The sequence below is a fragment of the Alexandromys fortis genome, unplaced genomic scaffold (assembly GCF_014885135.2).
Source record: "Alexandromys fortis isolate MF-2015 unplaced genomic scaffold, M_Fortis_MF-2015_v1.1 scaffold_7, whole genome shotgun sequence".
NCBI classification, from domain to species: Eukaryota; Metazoa; Chordata; class Mammalia; order Rodentia; family Cricetidae; genus Alexandromys; species Alexandromys fortis.
Window position 1 is genome coordinate 14135248 of NW_026067920.1, and position 18905 is coordinate 14154152.

An 18905-nucleotide genomic window follows, 5' to 3' on the forward strand; every position below is an offset into this window, starting at 1 on the left:
TATCTTTGTTTCCATTCTGCAGAGCCGTCCATCAATGGGATAACTAGAGCTCCCCCTGGTGGTTATACATATAAGCAGATAAAACCACTTGTTTTCCAAGGTACCTTAAATTAAACCAGTCCCTTAGGGACCTGCCAAGCTTGCAAAGAATGAGGGTTGATCAGCAGTTGGTCCACACTGGAGCCTGGAAAGATTCTGCCCTGGCACCAGCTCTACAAACTCCTGAGATGGTCAGAAGGAGACTTGTTGAAGCTAGCGCTATCAGTTGGCTGTCAAGTTGGGTTAGGATAGCAAAGAAAAGGACACTAATAACACTCTCCTGATTCCTATGGAAACGGACGGGGGGAGAGAAGGCAACATCTGCATTTTCATTTAAAATAACATATCCAGATGACTACACGGACTGTAACAAGCCAGACTTGGTTTTCCTTCTCCCAAGATCAAGACAACTTTATCATTAAGGACATTAATTTCAACGTGTTATAATCTACACTTCAACAATCTCCTAGTCAGAAGCTTTACTAGGATGGAGCTGTACTTCTTAATTGATTTACAATGTCATTATAAAGTATGTTTTGCTCATTTCCCCATTAGATTTATAATACTGACATACGGTGATTTATGTAGATATATACATAATGCTTTATTTGTGCACAAAATACACATACTTGCAGAGCAAAAATGGCTCTGCATAACAGAAAGGGATGTTTGAGGAGCTGTGGTATAGATTAAGAGGAGTTTGCCTATTTACGAGAAGACTAGCTAGAAGAAAGAACGTTGGGCTGTCAGTGAGGTGCTTCAGGGTGCAGACAGCATACAGCAAAGAGAAACTGGCCATGAGAACAAAGGTTCTCTATTGCTACCAAGAACCACCCATTCTCCTGTGCAAACAGCAGCTCTATTAATAGCATATGCTTAATTTTACACCTCTGTCCACCTACGGTCAGACAGTCAGGAGCCTGACTGTGAGACACAATCACACAGTCACTCTCCCTTTAATTCTCTTATTGGAAACGCAGCACCTTGCAAGACCTAGGTGCCAATATGAATGCCGGGGTCAAGGGGACCAGAAGGTTCCCAGCCTGTGCACATGGGCACCTGCTGCCCAGGTTCCCTGGAGGGGCACAAGTCTGTGAGGAAGGCTTCACATACCATCTAGAGGAACTAGCACTCCCCACGTTAAAGCAAACTTTAGCACAGGAATAACTGAACAGTGAGGCCGTGCAATTATACCACATATATGCTTTCTTTACATCCCCAATCTCTTTTGTTTTGGGATTTGTGTGAGGCAGGGGACTTTTACATTCCTCAAGGCTACTTCTTGCTATACCCATCAGAGGATATATTTGTTCTTTAATCTTGGTCTGTTCCAGGCTTACGAAGGACGTGTGGCATGCATCAGTTATTCCAGCTGGACTCAGGTCTGGGTTACTTTTCCTCACTTCTCTCCCTTCACCCAATTTATAAATCTGGATACACGCTATCCAGCCTACACAATCCTCCTCTCTGAGTCCTCTTGCCTTTTCTTTTCTTCTTTACTGGAGAATTCTGGCAGTCTCTGACTCCTATGGAGTTTCATGTATTATGATAAAATGCACTATTTACTTAAGAAGGAGAAAAAAGGGTCAGAAGTCACTGCAGTCACTTACAGATAGAATAAACAAAGAAATAATGATATAAAGGAGACTACTAAAGGAGACTACTCGGTCAATAGTTGCTAACTCCATCCAGCTACTGCAGAGAAATATGACTCCCCAGCTGCTGCCATCCCAAAAGGGACTGCTGAGCTGCAGAGTTTCACTATTTAGGTCTTTGGTTTTAGTGAAATGTTTGAAGTTTGCTTGTTATTTAACCATTGTGACTAATGAGGGGATACTATTTTGAGCAATTTCCCTGATCCATGTTCCTCGGGTCTAAATGATGCTACAGTGTGCGCACGCACATACACCCTCAAGGAGGAGACAGGAAGTCAAGGCTCTGTAACAGATGAATTCCAAAGCCTTAACAATGTGTAGCTGATTGTGGTGTCTGAATGCACCTTGCATCATTGTGTGGAAGGCCTTTACCTGCCGTTTTCACTTTTGGAAAATATAACCCTGTCCCTATCTCAAAAAGTTTGTTTGGTTATGGGAAATGTTAGGCCTTTGCATAGAAATATTTTGAATCCGATTATATGAACTATAAAAGTTGTGAACGAACTGAATCATATTATAGATCCAAATTAACACGAAAACTGTGAAAATTAGCAGCTGATAAGCACCACAAACACAGATGCAATGTGTGATTGATTATAATGGGTGCGAAAATGAAATACCAGTGAGTAAACAGTTGGAAAATGTCTCCAAATTATTTCAGCTGCAAAATTAGCAGCTTTTTACATAAAATGAGAAGATTTCAGAATCAAGAGTGGAAACTCATGCGGTTTACAGACTCAGTGTGTCCCACTGTCCACTGTAGAGATGCTCTCTACGACAAAAACCAGAGCCTTTAAGCTAATTATAATTTATGAATAATTACAGTTAATTTTCTTTTACCTGAGCATTTGCTGTGGAACACATATTCTCCAGGGTGCTTTTCTTTTCCATGAAAGTGCAAGGGGACAAACCAGTTACTAGTCTGCTTGATTTGTGGGTCTGCATTCGGGACATGGGAACTCTCATCTTTTACAGATAGCATGCACACCATTATGGAGACTAGATATCAACATGTTTTCCCTCCGGCTGGCTTATCAGGAGAAGGCACGACCCACAAAGTCATGGATGGGGTCTGGAGTAAGTCAGGGAAGAGTGCCTTTCTGAAATGCAGATGCTCTGGGGCAAATGAATGTTTCTAATCTGTAAAAGACTTCAGTATAATGCATGGCAGACGCTAATCTGCCTGACTTTAACTGAACGGTTCTGAATAATGTTGTATAAGACTTTTAGGTAGTCTGTCATAAAGGTAAGTTGGGGGATTGTCAGAGATTACCCATCCATGTCTCAGGTGACTTTATGATCAAGTAAGTGGAGTCTGTGCAGTCAAGTTGTGCTTGCCACGTACTGAACTCCTCTCCCTTTGTGGGGTGTGTGTACACTCTACTCCCACTCATCTTCAGTATAGTTTTCACCCTATCTCTTTTGCTTTAACCAATGACTTCATAAGCACTATCACCCTCCCCTTTTGTACCCATGTTTTGTCTTGAGAATTTTTGCTGCCATCTTTCTTAAACATAATAGCCACTTCTCACACAAATGCTTATTGCTGTAATTATATACAATCATCTACAAGCTTTAATGTCTGGCTCATAAATCCTGATGCTTTCCCAACATTTTATAAACATTACCTTTTCTTGTTTAGATTTTCTCCACTTAATGATCTGAGGTCAAATGACTGCTACTTATCAGACAACAGTCCTTTATTTCAATGCAAAAAAAAAAAAAAGAAAAGAAAAAGAAAGGAAGAAAAGGGAAAAATGAAATGAAAAAAGAAAAAGAAAGAAAAGAGAAGGAGAAAGCACTTTCTAATGTGCATGTGGGTGTGGAGAGAGAGAGAGAGAGAGAGAGAGAGAGAGGGAGAAAGAGAGAGAGAGAGAGAGATTCATATCATTTTTTGTCCCTTTCTTCCAATTCATGGCACTATGTTGGTTTTATGTACGTCTAGCTTGTATTTGTTTTATCACATATACTAGCACCTGTTATGATCATTCCTGTATTTGTTAGCTAATGATTTCATTACGATCATCAAGAACAATTGCTAGCTAATGTTTTCATTGCGATTGACAAGAGCAATAAAAATTCCTCTAAGCAACAATCTTCTAAAAGATTCGGAGAGAAACACGAAAACCTCTCTAGATCAAATGTGTCTTTGAACACTCATAAAACTTAGCAAAAGCAAGCAAGGAACATTTGCCTTTTCTGCTTAACCTTGAACCTTCCAATATGATGATCCTTACCTACTCTTTCTGGACTGTCAGAGGTGACAGTAACAGATGTACGATGACAGAGTTTGTCAGTTTCCTCAAGACTGCAGAGGCATCTTGGACTCCGTAAAAATCCAAAACATTCTTTGTAGACATAGTTGTTACACTCGTTGGTACCTTTGTCATCTGTACAAATCTTAGGACCAGTATTTGTCAAATTGAGCCACTGTTTTTTTTTTTTTCCTTCCACAGCTAAGTAAAACCCATGTGTTTGCTATCTACTCTTATCTTCTGGATAGCGGGACAATGCCTAGCACCAGGTAAGTGCTTGATGAGTGTCTAGCAGGAAAAAGAAGAATGAACAATGAACAGATGAAGAGAGAAACAGCTCCCCATCTCTCCTTTTTTTTGGAAACTAGTCAAATGGCAGATGATAGAGTAACAGAAAAACTGGAGACACACCAAGAAGTTGGGCCCATGAATGCCCAAGTGGGGAGGGTTATATCCTAGGTCCTGAGTTCACGTGTTCAGCACTTTGTTTTACAAGGTAGATAGACTGTTTCCATCCTTCCCAAATTGAAAATACCAGACAAATCATGTGTACAACCTGCTTTTGAGGAAAATGGAGACTAGATTCTGGAAAAGAACCCCAAGTAAGAAAAGTATGAATCAACAGTAAAGTAATGGACTTCGCAGGAAGAGATGCATGTATCAGTGAAGGTCAAATAGGTCAATATTATCAATATTACCAACTTTAAATTTATATCTCAAAGTCTTTCCCTCCTTCAAAGAAATATGAACCTTAAGCAAATCTTTGCCATTTTTTTTCATTTATATGTAAATTCTAGAGAAAGTAAAGGGGGTACAAATGAGATTTTTCTTTTTGTCCTGAAAGTGGAAGGACGCAGAAGGACAGCAGCATCAGAGCCGGGACAGCAGAGACAGCAGGGAAAGCCTGAGGCCGGAAGAGGCCTGTCTATCAGGAGCGCTTGCCGTGAGCAGGGAACGCAGCACAGCAATAAACTGTAGAGGAAATAGATGGCAGAGTGAGTGTCAAGTCCTGGTAGAGCCACCGCCTGCTGACACCATGCACTTCAGCCCCTGGAGATTCAGCACCGTACACGGAGTGGTGCTGGCCAATTGACGTCAGCACTGGGTGACAGCATTGCTTTTTTTAGTCTTTTTCCCGGTTTGTTGTTAGACGGGTCTATTGATCCCGCAGTAGAATTCTGTCTCCAGTGAAAACAGTGTTATAACTACCATTATCGTTCACTGTAGGTCTTTCAGGTCACCAAAGAGAACAGGCAAATAACACCTATTAGTTGGAAGGAAAAAGCTATACCTCATTTATTTTAGTTTAGTTTTTTTTTATGGTTTAAGAATTTCATACATGCTTATTAAGAGTATTGATCAAATCCACCGTCCCCATTTCATCCTTTTCAACTCCTTCCTCTCCTATTCCCCCACCATTTTTTTTTTAAATTTCAACTTCCTGTATCCTTTAAAAAATACTGTTGGGTTCACTTAGTGCTGCCAGTATGTGCACGGGTATAGGACCATCCATTGGGGGGACGTGGATAGCCTCCCAGGGGATGCATCCCTGAAGAGAACTCCCTCTGTCACTCCCAGCAGTTCTTCATCAACTGTCAATAACTCTTCAGCTAGCAGCAAGACTGCCTCTTGGGGGAAAAATGCCTAAGCTACCCGCAGAACTAGTGAAAAACAGATTGTATTGTTTTATACTGTTCTCGAGTTCAGATACCCCTTCTTGATGCTGGTGATACTGGGCAGAGAGCAAGCATAGATTCAGAGGTCAGAGTTCACTGAGTTGGAGATAGACATGAGGTGTTGGTGCAGGTTGAGACAATTTTTTGAAAGGTCCTAAGCTCTTTTTTTTTTTTTTTTGTCCTGCTATTTCCTCTAGGATGAGACTGACTTGTGATAGAAAGAACAACTAAAGGGAAGTAGTTTGAAGTTTTAAGTCTTATGGTTAGGGACAGAAATCAAGGACTTAAAATTTACACCATTGCACATGGCTCCCTAAGACATATAGGAACGCTAAGGTCATTGTGGTAGTTTGAAAGTAATTGGAGTGGCACTATTAAGAGGTGTGGCTTTGTTGGGGTGGGTATTGCCTTGCTGGAGGAAGTATTTCACTGTAGGGGCAGGCTTTGAGGTTTCCTATGCTCAGGATACTGCCCAGTCCTGCAAGATGTAGGACTCTCAGCTACTCCAGCACCATGTCTGCCTGTGTACTGTCATGTTCCCCACCATGAAGATAATAAACTGAACCTCTGAACTGTACACGAGCCACTCCAAATTAAATGTTTTCCTTTATAAAAGTTTCCATGGTCATGATGTCTCTTTGCAGCAATAGAAACCCTAACAAAGATAACCATGGACCTTATTTTTTTTTAAATAATAAAAGAAAGCAATGTTACTTAATATTTTTCTCACCATTCCTGAAAAAACCAATATATCCATTTCTTATTTCTTAGAAGGATTTAAATTTATATGAATCCAGAAAGAAGTTCTAATAATACTTCATATTAAAAAGCTGTATTCCTAACTTAATTTCATTCTGCAAGTTAAGAATTTAAGACACACAACCATAGTTGTAAGGGTATAATTATTGAGTCAACGTGGTGCTTAATTAACTTGTAGAAAATTTAAGATAAACTTGTCTTTAGCTTTCCTAAACAATCTTACTTCTTTTCTCCATCATATTTATATTTGCTATTTCTTTCTCAAGATATGATGGTAAATAATAACCAGCTGTATAGAAGCAAAAGCATAAATAATTATAAGTTTTGTTAAGGATGGAAAGCACAACATTTATAAGAAATAATGAGATACATAATCCTGCTTTTATAAGTTTTATATAATCAATTGATTCTGATTGAATGCTTTCATTAAGTTTTGTCAAATTCCTTAATTTATAGCAGCCAAAATATAATTTGATTTTTTTTATTCTTTGTATCATGAACAATTGTGTATCTCTGTCTTAATCACCATTTATAGCAAAAATAAGCTTCTCTGATTAGGGATGAGAGAGGTACTAATTTGTGGGTATAACAGTAAGTCATACCCACCAATAAGAGTTGGTTTAATACCATGTGAAATACTGGTAGGTTCTTCTCTAGGACCTAGGCACTGTTTAGCCATAGACTTTCAATAATGGTGCCAGGTATGGGTTTCATCTTGTGGAGCAGGCCTTAAATCTAATCAGAAAATGATTGGCTACTCACATGACATTTGTGCCATGATTGCAAGTATTGCAGGCCAGTTATTATTGTGACTTGCAGGGGTCACAGCTGGGTAATACTGATAATCACTGTTCTCCTCTGGTGTCATGCATTGTGTACCTTCCACCGCTATGAAAACTAGCTGGTAGAGATGAGGCTTCAAGGTGAGCACCGGCTTGACTTTCCCATGTTCTATAACTCCAATTTGTGATATCTGCAGCAACTGGATCTTACTATCAAGTTCTTCGGGGGAACCAAGAGCATTGATAATAGCCTGTAAAGACTGGGGTCTCTGAGACCACACTGGCCAACAACTCCAAAACTAATAACCCATACCTGGCACTAGGCTTTTTATCTGTAAATATAAGATGTCTAGCAGTGGAATTGCTGCTCTGTTACAGTGTAATTCTTTTTAAAATCTTTATATGTGTGTATGTATATATTTTAAGAAGTAGTAGATTTCCTATGACTTTGTTGAAATAGCATTAGTGTTGTTCTCCTTCTCTATATCCCCTCCTTTATCCTATTCTTCCATCCCTCACCCCATTAATCCCTTCCTGTCCATTATCCCCCTTCTATCCTTTTATTTCATGGTGCTCCGTCCTTCCTCTCTTTATATCTCTCAGCCCTAAGTGGGGTATCTAGATGACACTGTTTCCTCCCAAAACTCAGGGACCACTGTGGAAGAGAGAAAAGAAAGACAGCAAGAGTCAGAGGCAGTGGATAACTAAATGGAAACTGTTCCCATGACACAACAGGATGGCTGCAGACATGAACTCACAGTGTGCACAAGACATGTGTGAGCTCAAGTCAGGCCACATCCAGCATGGAGACGGTGGAGGTGGGCAGGAAGGCCCATCCCTACCTAAGGAGTTTTCTTGACAACCAATAGCTGCCAGGAGAGAGAAAGTCAGTTTCCTTTAAGGTGTGTCCCCTGGTAGGTTAACTACATCCCAATGAAAGGCCCCAAATCTAATACTATATGGACAGCACAAACTGTACTTTATGGGAATGACCAACAGCCAAAAGAGGAAACATTTTGATGGGCACATGGAAGAAAAAGATCTGGGAGGCTTTGGGGGTGGGGATAAGATCAAAACCCATTGTATGAAATTCTCAAAGAATTACTAAAAATTTCATCTTCAACAATCTTTTTTTATTAATAATTCTACTTAGCAATTTGCTTACAAAATTACTGAAAATTTAATGTTATACTTTCATGATCTGACACAGGCCCATGCTATTGCACTGGCACTAAATTCTTTAATTCTCTTTCAAATACCTTATAAAGTGCTGAAAATAATAAGCAGCAAGAATTGAGCTCCTAAGTTTCTTGTTTTCCCTTACTGCTGTATACAGACTGTAGCTTTCCTTGAGTCTATATTAAAAAGCATCCAATATTAGTTCTAGGTGGGGATAATAATGTCCGAGGTACAAAAATAACAGGCTGAAAATGTAGTCAGGGACAGGCTCTGCTCCCAGAGTCAATAATTTCCTGCTGTTTTATGGAAAAGGCTATTCGTTCATGATCTATTTCCTGTTCTTTTGGATGCTCTGCCTTTTCCCATGGCAGCCGGAGCAGCTGTGTAGCCAGCTCGCTTGCCATGATCAGGAAAGACAGAAATCAATAGGAGAAAGGGGTAAGTGAAGGTTCCTGAGCCAGCTCTGATCTCTACCCACCTGTGGACTTAAGGAGCTTTGCAATGAATGAGATTTTAAAAGCAGAAGGATTTTGTATTTAGTAGGGGGAATGGGTGGATTTTAGAACAAGAGAATAGGTGACTTAGGACCACTGATCCAAATTTAATAATATCTACCAAAGTCTTGCGTCATCTCACCAGTTTTGGGCTCTCCGTCACCAGCCAGCAGCAGCCCTCTGGGAGCATCTGTTCCCAAAGTGCAGTTAGATTACAGGCAGGCATCTACAAACCACCACAGTGTGCTCCAAATCTCTCTGTGCTTAGCTCCTCTGCTGAGTCACTTGCCTGGAGTATGAATTGTTATTGTTAATTCTGCATCAATCAAATTCAAATTACCAACTTGTAATTCAAAATGGTAATTCCTTTCTCTGAATTCTCCTCCACACCCTCCTCCCAGTTCAGAATTTCCATAATGTGTTTTAGAACAAGGCTTCTATTCAAATTTAAAGGAGGATTCTACACACGATCTTAACCAAAAGACCCAGAAGTGATTGCAATTTAAAATCAAAATGCTAGAAATAACACGATGGTGACTGCTACTGCTGAGAACAGGGGAATAACCTAGTTTTTCCTGTGCCATTAGGATTCTTTGACAATTCTCTTGTAAATATACATTCAGAGAAAGACTTATTTCCCCCAAGCTATGCACAAGAAAATGTATAAGAAAAAGATAGTCACTGGAAATTTACTAAAAAATAAAATATTTAAAGCAATGCTTCAATATAAGCTCCATGTGCTCTATCTTCAAATCCCCAGGGCCTTCTAACTGGAATTTGTAATTGAAGAGCCATTAATAGCCCAATTATGATTGTACTGTAAATTCCGAAAACAAACAATTCAGTGCGACTCATGGGATGATTCCACAAAAGTGATTCAGAGAGCAGATTCAAATGTTAGCAGAACGGAAGCTAGTTAGAAAGCTAGGAAGCAAATGCATCCAAATGCACACGTTATTATTGGTTTAGACATGCATTCGAAGAGCTTGCATGTGTTAAGCAGTGTAAGTAGACACCTAATGGGAAATATGAAAACATTGATAGGATTAGGATTAAAGAATACAGAGCAGAAACCTATTAGTCTCCTGCTCTTACAATTATGTTAAGAACCATTCACACGCAGCCATGTTGGAGATGAACTTGGTGACATGAGTGAGGCTTTGGGCAGCTACAGAGCCTAATCACTTTCCTTCCTGCGGCATCCATCCCTGTGGAATCTGAAAGATGTTTTGACCATGAAGGGGCTGACTGCAAGGCTCACAGAGAAGGAACCTTATCTGTATGTACAACAATGGCTGGTAGAGGGGAGAACTTATTCTCTGGCAGAGACAGCTTCACATGTGCCTTCTGTTGGCTTTTCAAAGGCTGCGTTTTGATTATAGTTAATTTGTTTAGGAACAGGAAAGAATGTTTTCTAAAGCAGGAAGCAATTTTAAATGACCCTCAACATTCTTAGGACTCATGGGTTCGATACACACCTTAACCCACACTACTTTTCTATTTTCTTACTACTAAGATTATCTAGAAGGCAAACACTTTAGTCTCTGGATACTGAAAAGGCATACAATAGCCTCCTCCATCCATAAGGAACGTGTTTTAAAGCCCCCACCAGATACCAGAAACTCCTGAGAATATTGAAATACTTATAACTATACTCGGACATAGATATATACATGTGCATGTTGCATTTATTTTGCCATAGATCTTAGCAATTTCAGCATATGGTTTACTTTTCTCTTTCACTTAAAGGGAGCACCACTCCACTCCCACTTTGGGCACATCATTAAGGAAAATAAGGATTACTTGGACTTGGGTGCTGCAGTATCCTGACAATCAACCTTAAAATAGAGATGCTACCAAGTGACACTAATGACTAGGTAGCAGCAACAGTGTGGACACAGGGACAAAGGCGTGATTCAAGTCCTGGGCAGGATAGAGCTGAATGGTATGAGATTTCATCACCAGGTTGAGGAGAGTATGTAATTTACAATGTATGAATTATGTCTGGAATCTTCCAGTTCATTCAGATAATGCAGCTGAAACTATGGAACAGATTAGTGCAGGTGAGGAAGGATGTCTACATTCTGATGCCAGGAGCTCTATCAGTATTTCCTCTGCTCTGTAAAAGCAGAAAATGAGATGTACAGGTAGATGCCAAGTCTGAGGTACCTTGTCTTGCATGACACTGTTGCTCCTCAGGAGGACTGTTCCTGGTGATTTTGGGCTTTCAGGTTCTTGGCTGTGATGCCATTGAGACTACCCTTTCATGTGTCCTTTACCAATAGACAGCACCTTCTCTTTACACCCACTCACACCATACCTTATGCAGACAACAACCAAACTGAAGGCTTCTAACAAGCATGGCGGATACCACTGACTGTATATGCAATGTTAACCACATTACCCCATCGCCACTCATCAATTTCCACATCCCTCAAGGAGAGCTGGTTCCAACCCCTCTGTCTACATGAGCTTGGTTCATTTAAGGTGATATCATTTGTGCCGGACATTGGCCACTGCATTTTCCAGTGTGATCAAAGAGATGGATTAATCCTTCTGAATTTGCTTCCTCCTGTAGAGGGGATTAAGAGAGATAGTCATCTCCTTCTGAAGAGTCTGGTGACATGATGTAACCTAGGAAAGAACCACAGATTTCTTCTTGAGGCCTGAGAAGGAAATCACCCCAAAAGTAACAAAGAAGGGGCAGAAAGAACCTGGATCTCTGGTTTGGGCCAATCTCGGACACTCCTGTTCTGTGACATGACTTTCCCTCACTGGGTGGCACCAGCCCTTGAAGATAGGCTTCATTTCCTTGCCAGTTGTCTTGGGTATCCATTGCTACTGCACAAACTGCCCCAGCATTCAGAAGCTCAAAACAATGACATTTCTCCCTTCACTGCTTTGAGGTAGGCCAGGCACATGTAGTTGGGTGACTCCGTGGTGTGAGATCTCCCACAAGAGATACATCATGAGGGTGGGGACTCATTCACATTCTGGCTCTACCAGAAAGATATCTTCCTCCACATTGCCTCAGTGGGGCTGCTGGCAGGATTTATTTTTGTGTTCAGTGGATGAAGGACTTCAATTCCTTGTCCAAGGGTCTCATGAAAGTAGCTTGCCAATGGCAGCCAGGTCTCTCCAGAAGGAAGGAGTAAGGGATGTCCAAGATTAAAGCCATAGCCATCCTCTATGCTCATTTTGGAAGTGACAAGAGTCTCCCTACTACTTTGTCACATTCTCTTCATTGGGAATCACTGGGGCCAGGAAAGGAGATTAATAAGTAGGATATTACTGAGGACCATTCTAGAGGTATTCACCACATCTGAAGGACTCGTTCCAAGTAAGGAAAAAATAAGCAAGCAGAAATTGGTGTACTAAACTCTGCTGAGATGGTCAATCTTTCTTAAGTAAAATGGAGTAGGTCTTTTATGACCATGGACTCACTGAGGATATCCTAAGGTACAACTAGGATGGTGTTCATGAATTCTCTCTACTTTCAAGTGATTTTCACTTTAATGAAGCTGAATGGAAGAGTGGTTTCTACTACACCAAGTTGCAAAATGAACAAAAATGTAAGACAACAGCCTCCAGCTACCTGAGGCACATACCAGATACATGGAAAATAGGAACTTAAAGGGTAAGCACATAGAAACGACAAGAAAAACTCAAGCTAGAAGGCTGGCAGTGTTGTTCCTAGACAGCAGGGTGCACACAGAGAATGCTGTCTGTCTGACACGCTGGAATGTACAGAGTTCATATGCATCTGGATCTAGGCTGGGATCATCTAATTTGGGCTAGAGAACAGGCAATGACAGAGGCTCATACATTAACATATGGCTACTTTCTCTTGCTTCTGGAGCCCTTGATTCCAAATACATTCAAAAGTCCCAAATCTGTGTGAAAGCAAACACATGGATACCGTCTTTCCATTTTCCCCATTACAGGTTAGTGTGGTTTCATGGCCATAGATCAAATATGTATAAAGGCTAAGGAGGAAGTGAGGGAAAAGCTGAAACAGAAAGATAGAATGGGAGCTATCAAGACACAGGACAGAGTTGGAGAACCTGTCTCGTGTCTTCCCATTGCCTCCCCACATCTGCATACCCACCCATCACCTACTAGCTTTGGGAATGTTCTCAAGCTTAAGAAGGGCAGTTGAGCTTACTGTTTCCAAGAAAGACCAACACCTGAGTGATATATTCCTCAGTTACACAAATCACAGAGGGTAGTCTAAAGTCAAAGGTGTCTCATAGATGATTTCAGCACAATGAGAGAAAAGAGCAGGGACAAACAAAGCAAGAGAGGGCCTGAGATGCGACAGTGAGAAAGTTCACTGCATTACTCAAAGCATTCGAGCTCAGTTCTCTATGGTGGCAGAGCTAGGGGAAAGTCCACATGAGACCTTGTACATGAAGGACCATCAAGCCCTCAGAGATTCTCAAGATAAATTCCCACTGAGGGTAGGGTAATTCCTGTAAAAGGAATGGACTTTTTAGAACTGAAAGCAGGAGAAGAAACAGAAGAGCTTGAAGCTAGCATGATGATGTCTCTCCTGAGCATTCATGTAGCTCCCAAAAGCCAGAAGTCTGATTGGGAGAGCAGGTGAGAAGCATATGATATAGACATAAATTAATACCGGATACTTTATACGCTCACCACTTTTGCCTTTCTTGAGACAGGTAGGAGGAGTAACTAGATATCTGCTTTATGGAAAGAAACAGAAGAATACAAAAGTTTTATTTTCTCTCATTTTTTTGAATCCCAAATCAAAGAAGGCAAGTTGTAGTCTGCCTGGTTGGGCAGGTGATCCCAGTTTTCAATGTCATAAACATTAGGCAGACCAGTTCTGCTAGTTAAGCCCTGCATTGGATGCCTGAGATTCTGATGCACATACAGTCAGGAGAGAGGCGTGGCCTCAGGCTTCCTCCGAAGGGTTGGACTGAACTGAGGGCCAAGGGTGACTGAACAAAGTGGTATTTGTTGACTCTCATCTAATGGATTCTGGGGCCTCTATCTTGGTCTATTCTTCATGCTATTATTTGAATCTCTGTGGGTAAGGAAGGGTGGAGGAAAGGTGATTGATGATGTGTAGGGCTAAGGAAATGCCATCCTTGTAGAAGTAATCTCAAAATCAGATGGCAGTGACCAAAGGATGAGAAGTTGGGCCACAAGGCCAGAAGAAATCCAGTCTGATGCTTTACTCCATACCCTTCAGACCACCTAGGAAGTCTCAGGGCAGGCTGGGAAATGTCTTCATAGTGCCACCAATGAAGGAGGAAGTTCTGCCTCCCAAGCTCAGTGAGGGCTTCTGTGAGCTCATCCCAGATCCTGTTCGCCTAAAGCTTCAACCTGCCTGCTGGGTCTGAAGAAAGGCAAGCAGGGCAGAGGACCTGGGTCTTTACCTGGCTCTCCCACCTTTTGTAGAATACTCCACCGCAGATCTTATGGGTGTTCTTTTTTTACAACAAGAGCTCTACTGCGCTCACCAGCTATTCCTGTCCACTTGTCCCCACAAGGAGATGAGAGTCGGGAAAACAGTCACGGAAGTGGCCTCTGAAATCATTGTGTGCCTTGATGTGAAGGGGGGCAAGAATACCCCTCTCTTCAGAGATGCCACCATAGCCAGCATTTCACTGACTGGTGTCTAGTTGATCTTTTTAAAGATTTATTTTTATTTTTATATGTATGAGTAGTTGACTTGCATGCAAATATATGCACCATGTGCTTGCCTGGTGTCCATGGAGGTCAGAAGAAGGTATCAGAGAGTTGTGAGCCACTGTGTAGGTGCTGGAAACTGGGTCCTCTACAAGAGCAAGATTGCTTTTAACCATTGAGTCATCTCTCTAGCATCTCTAGTTGATTCTTTTTTATTTCCTTCTTGGTTTTTCAAGACAGGGTTTCTTAATGTCGTCTTGTCTGTCCTAGAACTAGTTCTATAGACCAGACTGGCCTGGCACTCACAGAGAACCACCTGCCTCTACCCCCTGAGTGCTGGGAATAAATGTGCGCACTGTCACCAGCTGGTGCTAGTTGATTATTAATTATCAAATACCTTATAACAACTAATTTGTATGAAGAAATATGTGCAACATAAAGAAGATGAAAATAATTGGTGCGCACAAGAACTATTTGTGGAGAAAGGTAAACTGAGTCACCATTACTTTGGCTTAAGAAAGGAGGTAAGATAGTGAGCCGGCAATTGCCATTTCCAAAGTAAGAAAGAGGAAAATGCGATGGTGGAAGAGCACACACTTCCTATGGAGCACAGTTATGCAGAGGGTGGCAGTTGGGCTGGTTCGGAATGACACTGCTCCACTGGAGTACATGGGCTGTGATGTAGACTGCACTGTCACAGGCCTGGCATGAAGGTGATGCCTTCCTTCCAATCGTGTATAGCATGTTAGTCTCTTATCCATCTCAAGGGGGAAATGCTATACATATTTATTAACGTTTATTGAAAGAATCCCAAGAGGCTGTGAGTGTAGATGATGCAGGCGCAATAGAACTCTAGTTCTGACTATGACTAGACAGAAGCTGCTTCCTCTCTGGGTTTCTCATTTTTTTTTTTTACTACAGAGAAGCATTCCAGTGCCTGCCCATTGGCCACGAGTTTCACAGCTGACTTACAAGTGGTGTCCTCCCAGTTCCTGAGCACTGACTGCCCTGATACACATCCATAGCCATCCTGGGAGAGCCTCAGCAGAACGGCAAAGTTTGTTCTGCTGGTGGCTGTTGCTCTCTGAACACACTCTGAGAAAACTCCCAACACCAAGAGCATCAGCTCCTCCCTAACCATATACCCACAAGCACATCTTCAGCTAAAGTCTCACAGAAGTAGAAACAACCACATCATTCTTCCAGGCCACTGTGTGCTATTCACAGTGCCTTCGCTCTGAAGCTAGATGCATTGCATTGAGCATTTGGAAAGAAATTCGGAAAGGAAAGAAAGGTACAGATGTCCAAAAGCAAGAAGGGAATGTCTGGAAACAGATTCATATCAGTAGTGACCAGAAAGACAGATGGGTCGACACACAGCTGGAATGGAAACAAGAGGCACGTACGTTTGGGTCTCAGCTCTGAGGTCTCGGAACCAGCGCCTTCCCCAGGAAAGGTGACAGGCTCTGTCACATCTGTGTCAGGAGGAGGGTAGGGTGGGGGCGGGGGGAGCACTAACTGGGGTGGGCCCCGGGCTGTGCCTCTGGGAGGCTTTTGTGGCACCTGACGTCCAACACCTACATGGAATCAATAGGAAGGATTCAAAGTTAAGCCAAAGGATGTCCTGTCTTCTAACGATTGCTATTGCTCCCCAGATGCTAAACCAGTCACACTCAACACCACAGCCCACACCACTCTGCCCCAAACCAGCCATATGCAACACCAAAATCTAACAACAAAGCAGACACATACAACATCAAATTTTATACCGAAGTGGTCACGCCCAACACCAAATATAACACTAAACAAATCACATCTAATACCAAGTCAAATACTAAAGCTCCCACATTCAATTTCAAATCCAGCCTAGTCTGCACCAAACCAGCCACACCCAACGCCAAATCCCAGTTCACGCTACATCAAGCCAGTCATATCCCATATCAAAGTCACTCACGCAACAGTACACCATAGCCAACCATTCCCATGCTTAAACATTTCATGTACATAGTGTTCAGCTACAATTTGGAAAGATTTGCTGCTTGGTTGGCAGCCATTTGTCTCTTTGAGGCACAATTCCATAAATTTCCTGAAACAACTCAGGAAAGCCTGGAAGGCAGCGCAGTCAAGTTGAAATGAGGCTATTCCTCCCATTGGCCTTTTCCATGCTCACCGATTTCATTCACCTACTATTAACAGACAGTCCAGTGACTTGGGTTATCTCTTAGCCCCACCTCACTATCAACGTCTTTCATTTCTTTAGGACCAAAGTCTTCAAATTTTTTTGAAATGGGATCCAGGTTACAGAAAGTGTCCGGGGTTCTCAGACCATCTGTACTTTGCATTAAGGATCAGACATTTATAATTTTATGTGAAAATAGACTTACACTAATGATTTTGTGAAAGTCCATAACTTAGGTTCATAAGTGACATAAATTATCATATATTCATGATTACTATTGTGTTTTAGAAAATACTTTCTTCAAGATGTACAGTTTAGAATCTTCTAATTATATAGCCTATGGTTTGTGCCCTTCAGCTTTATAACTAAAATATTGAGAAACATCCTCTTCAAACATGTATATCAATATATATTATATACATACATATATAACATATATGTATGTGTATGTATGTATGTATTTACTCCTTCTTTGGATATGATTCTCTAGATGTGGGAAAATATTGACTTCTTCATGCTAAAACCATTTCCTCTGCAAAGTGTAAATCAATCTGTGTGGTGCTATTGATGGTCCCTGGTGGGCAGCCTTATGTGGGAAGGAGCACACCTAAGGTAGGACTATGGGAGCAAGGAACATTGGAAGGATGCTCCCCCATTCCAAGATTTATTTGTGATTTCCAATAAATTATACCTTTGACCCAAATGTGGGCAACTGAAATATTGTTTAACTTCATGTTACAAAAACAAGTCTTCCTTTCCAAAATCTAGATGTCTGAGTAGAAAAATCTTCAACTTTGTGTACATGTGTGTATGTGTGCATACATGTGGTATATGTTTGTGTGTGTATGTGTGTGTGTGAGAGAGAGAGAGAAGTTTCTATCTCTCTTCTAACCTGATACCTAGATTTTACTGCTGAGTTTTGTGGGGTGCTGTCAATATCCTTTCAACTCATGGATTCTTCTGAATGGGAGGGGAGTTGAGCTTCTCACTGCCAACAAGACCTTGTCTACCAGTTCCTGCCCTTAAAGGGTAACATTACTTTTTTAGTAAGAAAGGTTTCTGGCTTTCTTGTATCCACAAAGAAGTTACAGATCGGGTAGGAGGAAGTATGGAAAACTGCCTCTATCCATGTCTTCTCTTTGCACCATCAGTGAAGGGATGTTAGTATAGTTCTCAGTTCTAGATACCTACTTTACATCTCTGCTGGCATCTATGGGCACCAGCTGATCTCATGCCCAGCATGAGTCTCAGGTTATTGCATTTATCTGTTTATTTACTTATGTATTGTGTATGTGAGTGTCCACACACATATACATGCACATGGGTCAGGGCATGAGTGTCATGTGGATATCAGAGGACAACCTGTGGGAGTGCTCTCCTTCTACATGTGGGTTCCAAGAGTCAAACACAGGGAGCTAGGCTTGGTGGTAGAAACCTTATTTCTGCGCTGTCTCTCCAGTCCTTGTTTTTCATTCTGATATTATATTCCCCTGGGAAATGTGATGAACTGACATAAAATGCAGGTTATTACTTCTTAGGATAATTGATTCTTAGGCTGTGAAATACCAGGCATTAAAAATAAAGTACTGTCAGCAAAAAATGCTGACAAACAGCCAAGTCACCCTTATTAAAATTTCAGAACTTGACAATGTAACCAATTATCTTGGGGAGTATTGTTCCTTTGGGGCCACAGACACATTGTCAATAGAGAAGCAATGGGATGCCTGAGTCACTGATGGGCACGGTTGCCTCATGGCTTTAGCCAGGGCTCTGATGCTTTTTTAACCATGGGAATCTCAATAATGGGAACAAGTAAATCCAACGCTTCAATTTTTAATCCCTCCTTTACAAGGGCTAGTCGTATTGTTACTACAGTAAAACAGCAGATACGGCAAGATTTTAAAATAAAACGAGCCTCCTAAAGTTCATGGACCTGGAAATCAAGCCATTAGCATTTTCCCCCCTATGATCTCCAGCATTTGAGGGTGGGGTATAATGATTTCACAGGTTATTCCTTGCTTATAGGTATCAGGACTCCAGCCTAGTTCTTTTGAGTTTTCTTACTCTCAACATGGTGGCTTTGCTAAATGCATAAACTGTATATACATGGGGCTTATTTTCAAATAGGAAATTACAGGTTGATCTCCAAGTGCTCAGAGACAGATGTGTTTTGGATTTCAGATTTTTCTAATTTTAGAGCATTTGCATATACATGATGAGGTATCTTGGGGA

The 18905-nt window shown here is 41.3% G+C and overlaps 1 protein-coding gene across 7 annotated transcripts in view; it reads right to left on the reverse strand.

Annotated features, from left to right (window-relative positions):
• Positions 1–18905, reverse strand: part of Cobl (cordon-bleu WH2 repeat protein) — a 227738-nt gene that overhangs the window by 53900 nt on the left and 154933 nt on the right. For 5 of the 7 annotated variants that reach the window (XM_050141257.1, XM_050141259.1, XM_050141255.1 and 2 more), the window contains one exon: positions 15901–16071. The exons of the other annotated variants lie outside the window; for them this stretch is intronic. In XM_050141257.1, the coding sequence (XP_049997214.1) occupies positions 15901–16071 (171 nt within the window). The remainder of the gene's footprint in view (positions 1–15900; positions 16072–18905) is intronic. 7 annotated transcript variants of the gene reach the window in all.